General features: G+C 38.8%; 1 protein-coding gene across 1 annotated transcript; it reads left to right on the top strand.

Annotated features, from left to right (window-relative positions):
* Positions 1-403: 403 nt before the first annotated feature.
* On the top strand, positions 404-2649 carry LOC117540337. Its single transcript, XM_034206954.1, has 6 exons — positions 404-593; positions 787-1006; positions 1209-1426; positions 1885-2029; positions 2104-2213; positions 2320-2649. Exons 1-6 carry the CDS (start codon positions 459-461, stop codon positions 2629-2631), a joined length of 1140 nt encoding a protein of 379 aa, XP_034062845.1. The 5' UTR covers positions 404-458; the 3' UTR covers positions 2632-2649.
* Positions 2650-4030: the final 1381 nt, after the last annotated feature.

The following is a 4030-nucleotide window of genomic DNA, read 5'->3' as shown; positions in this document are numbered from 1 at the left end:
AGTTATTTGAAGTGGAGTTTTTTGGTTGTGTTGATTTTTGTTGTTGTCACAGCTAGTGCTCTTTTCATTGTAAATACCATTTTATATATATATGCATCTTTTATACAGGGCCAGGAGACAGACCTGTGTAGACCGAGTACCTCCCATGGGACTTGTGATTTCAGCCCTATTCCTACCCCCCAACCTTCCTTGTTTCCCTCCTCTTCCTCCTCTTCCTCCTCCTGCCCCAACCCCTCTCCATCCCCCGTCTTTTCTCCACCCTCCTTCTCCTCTCAAAGCCCACAACCCCAACATGGTGCCAGCAGAACCGTACAACTTCCCAGTCTACTGTATGTTTTATACACAGACACAGAATTGGAGCAATCACGAAGCACCTTTTCTGAAAAGCAGCGTGCGAAGGAGACTACGTCCTTTCCAAAGATCTTCGCTGTCGATTAATCAGGAATACAGTCACAATCATGCTTTCCATTAAAAGAGCAGCTGGGGATGACTTGAACTATCCATGCAGCCGTGAACTCACTGTAATGGCGAAGCGTCTGATTGAGTACTACCCAATGCTTCGGGACAGATCTCAAACCAGTAGAGCTGAGTGGGTATGTCACTATTCAAGTTTTCAACTCATGGTTCAGACAAAGCACTGCAATCATTTGCCTATCAAACTGGGAGTGATGTGTTTTATCCAGTTCAATAAGAGCTCTGTGCAACTGCTTGTATGGTGTATTTTGTTTGATACAAGTTTGTTTTATGTGAGTTATAACAGAACCTGTTGTGTGTCTGTCTTGTAAGGAAACTGTGAAAAAGCAGCTTTTGAAAAGGGTCCAGAATGTGACAACCCCCAAAAAGAAGCAGGGTTCAACTCCTTCAAGAAAGAGGCCTAGGAGTTTAAGCTTTCAGAGCAGCCATGAGACGTCCACTGATGAGACTGATGAATCCACCGCATCAACCTTGATCTTGGAGAGATCACCACCATCTCGATGCAGCACCCCGGAGGCTGAACAGTTATGTGGTAAGTACATCAATTGAAATAGTAGATAGTTAAATCTCTTCAAGAAAATTTTATAATATCAATAAGCTATTTTAGAACCCTTTTTTATTCAAGATTACTCATCTATGTTTGCCCTGTGTCAGTCACTATGGCTGTTTGTGTGTTAATGTCTCATTTCAACTTTAACATCAGAAATGAAAATAGTGGGGTTTATGTTTTCTAGCATCAGAAACGGAGAGCCCACAGACCCAGGCGAGACACTATAAGACTCTACAGGCGATGTATAAAACTAAGGCCAGACCGAACAAGATGGATGTTGCTCAGCTCCTGGACCTCGAAATCCAAGCGAGAAGGGCCTTCATTGACTCTGATGTTACAAAGGAGCAGGACAGGCCTTCCAAGATTCTTAAAGCTTATCCTTGCTTTGGAGAACTGGATCATGTAAGCAAATGTTGTACAACTATGCTTCCTAATTCAGATAACGTTAGACCAAATTTGAAATGAGAAATGGTGTGACAATTAAATCAGATCTGTCTCATTATTTATAAATGAATGACTCAAATATGCTTATTGAATACAAATATTTATTCTGCATAGATATATAAAAACCCTCCACTTATTTAAAAATAACTAATTTCACAAATGTGCTTCTGATACACACAACATTATTTTGTTAGTATTATTGGTCCACAATACGTATTTAAAAATAGTGTGTGCATAAGACATACATTTGCAAAAAAACACATGTTTCTATGTGCATATTTTTGTTAAGTGACCATTTAAATCACATTATACACATATTAATCTTTTTTTGGAAATTCAGTTATGAGACGAATTACTAACCCTTGGAATGTAGATTTTAATATTTCTTCTACATATTTTCTCTCTCGTTGTCTTAGCTAATGGATGAACTACGGCGGGTCCTCAATCAAGGCAACTCCCACTTCTTAACGGAACTTAAGACCCGGTGGGGGACCTTTTGTGAGAGGGCACAGTTTTATGGAGTTTTCAAAAAGCTCATGAGGCCTCCGCAGCTTGACAAAGGTGATTATTATCTCTGACCATGTCTGTTTATTAACTGACTGCAGGAAACGGAATGACACTTTTTTTTTCAACAGTAAAGCACTCAATTGCCATGATGAAGGCTTTACCAGAGATGTTCCCATCACCTATGGCCCCACCCAAGAAGTTAAGGCACGCAAGTGAGGCTCTGCTCCACGTCCTTGAGGTAAGAAAATGTATAAGAATTTTCTCATGTCGATACAAAGAGTGAAATGTTGTGATCATATTTGTTTCCCTTTTTGTGACGATTTCTTTGTCTGTTTTTGTGTCAGTCTGCAGAAGACCCAAACACCTTTCTTCAGACACGACCACTTTCCAGCCCTGTTGTCATCATCTGCGAAACCAACTGTATACTGGCCATTGGAACCATGCCCGTGCTCATCTTCCCAAAAGAGGACATTCATGAAAGCGTGATGTATCTCATGGCATGTTATTACACCTTTCACCTCACCTATCCTAAGTGCATTGCAACACTCCTGTCTGTGGTGCAGACAGAAGTCCTCTTGGACGCCATTCACGACCGTGACATGACTACTTCATACAAAAAGGCTATGGCCGATTGGAAAAAGTTCATAAGTGATTAGGGCACTTATATATGAGGGGCCGCTAGGGACAATATTCAGAAATACCGTTCACTTACACATGTGAAACACTCTCACACACACAACTGAAACCAAAATAATTTACAAACATATGTAAAAATCTCTCATATACACATATGAAACGCTCTCACACACATGACATCCAAAGTTATTCACATATGAAACGCACTCACACACGTGAAACGTACTCACACACACACCTGAAACGCACTCGCATACACCTGAAACGCCCTCACACACACACACACACACACATGTGAAACGCTCTTACACACACATGAAACGCACTCATATACACATTAAATGCGATTTCAATATGTTGTGTGAGAGGGATTTCAGTTGAAACGGAAGGCATCTCGCCTTTTAGAAATGTGCGCTTCTTCGCAGTTTTTTTTTTTTTAAACGACTTCCTTTTCAACCGAGATGCCTTCAGATTCAACTGAAATCCCTCTCACACAACATACTGAAATTGCATTTCATGTGTATATGAGTGCATTTCATGTGTGTGAGAGCGTTTCATATCTGTGGGAGAGCGTTTCGTGTGTGAGAGCGTTTCAGGTGTGAGTGCGTGCGTTTCACATGTGTGTGTGAATAACTTTGGATGTCATGTGTGTGAGAGCGTTTCATATGTGTATATGAGAGATTTTTAGATATGTTTGTAAATTATTTTGGTTTCAGTTGTGTGTGTGTGAGAGTGTTTCACATGTGTAAGTGAACGGTATTTCTGAATAATGTCCCTAGCGGCCCCTCATACTTATAGTCCTATTGAAAATTGTTCGCTGAGTCAAAAGTGTCATGAGATTTCACTTGTGTTGTATTTTACAGTGTTACATGTTCTCTTTTTTTCTAAAGACATATCTGATGACTGACCTTTACTACGCAGTTTGAAAACAATAAAAACATTAAAAGAAATCATTTGAGACTCATTTTTCTTTATGCAAGCAGTCAAAGTTTATATCTTGATAGGATTAAAGATTTTTGAAGGTTTTGTCTCTACGTTTCTTGGTATTTAGCCTTATTTTAAGAATAGCACCGAATGCTGAATTTAAGTAGATTTTTCTACATATTAAGAAAATAATTCTTAAATCTTATCTTGTATCTAGACAAATATACCTGTTTAAAGTGAAGCTGCACTGGATTTAAGAAATGTTGCCTAACATAAAATAGAATTTTGGGACAATAGCAGTAGAATATGCTGAATTCAAGCACATTTTCCTTATAATAAGATTATATTCCTTCCTTGCATCAATTCAAATGTACTTATTTTTGGTTTAAAAACACTCGTTTTAAGATATATGTAGATATTTTTAGGCTAGATATATTTACTTGTTTTAAGAAGGTCTTGGCAAGTGAATTTTTCTTGTTCTGTTGGCAGATAATT

The sequence above is a fragment of the Gymnodraco acuticeps genome, unplaced genomic scaffold, assembly GCF_902827175.1.
Source record: "Gymnodraco acuticeps unplaced genomic scaffold, fGymAcu1.1, whole genome shotgun sequence".
Classification (NCBI taxonomy): domain Eukaryota; kingdom Metazoa; phylum Chordata; class Actinopteri; order Perciformes; family Bathydraconidae; genus Gymnodraco; species Gymnodraco acuticeps.
This window is presented reverse-complemented; position numbering and strand designations above follow the sequence as displayed.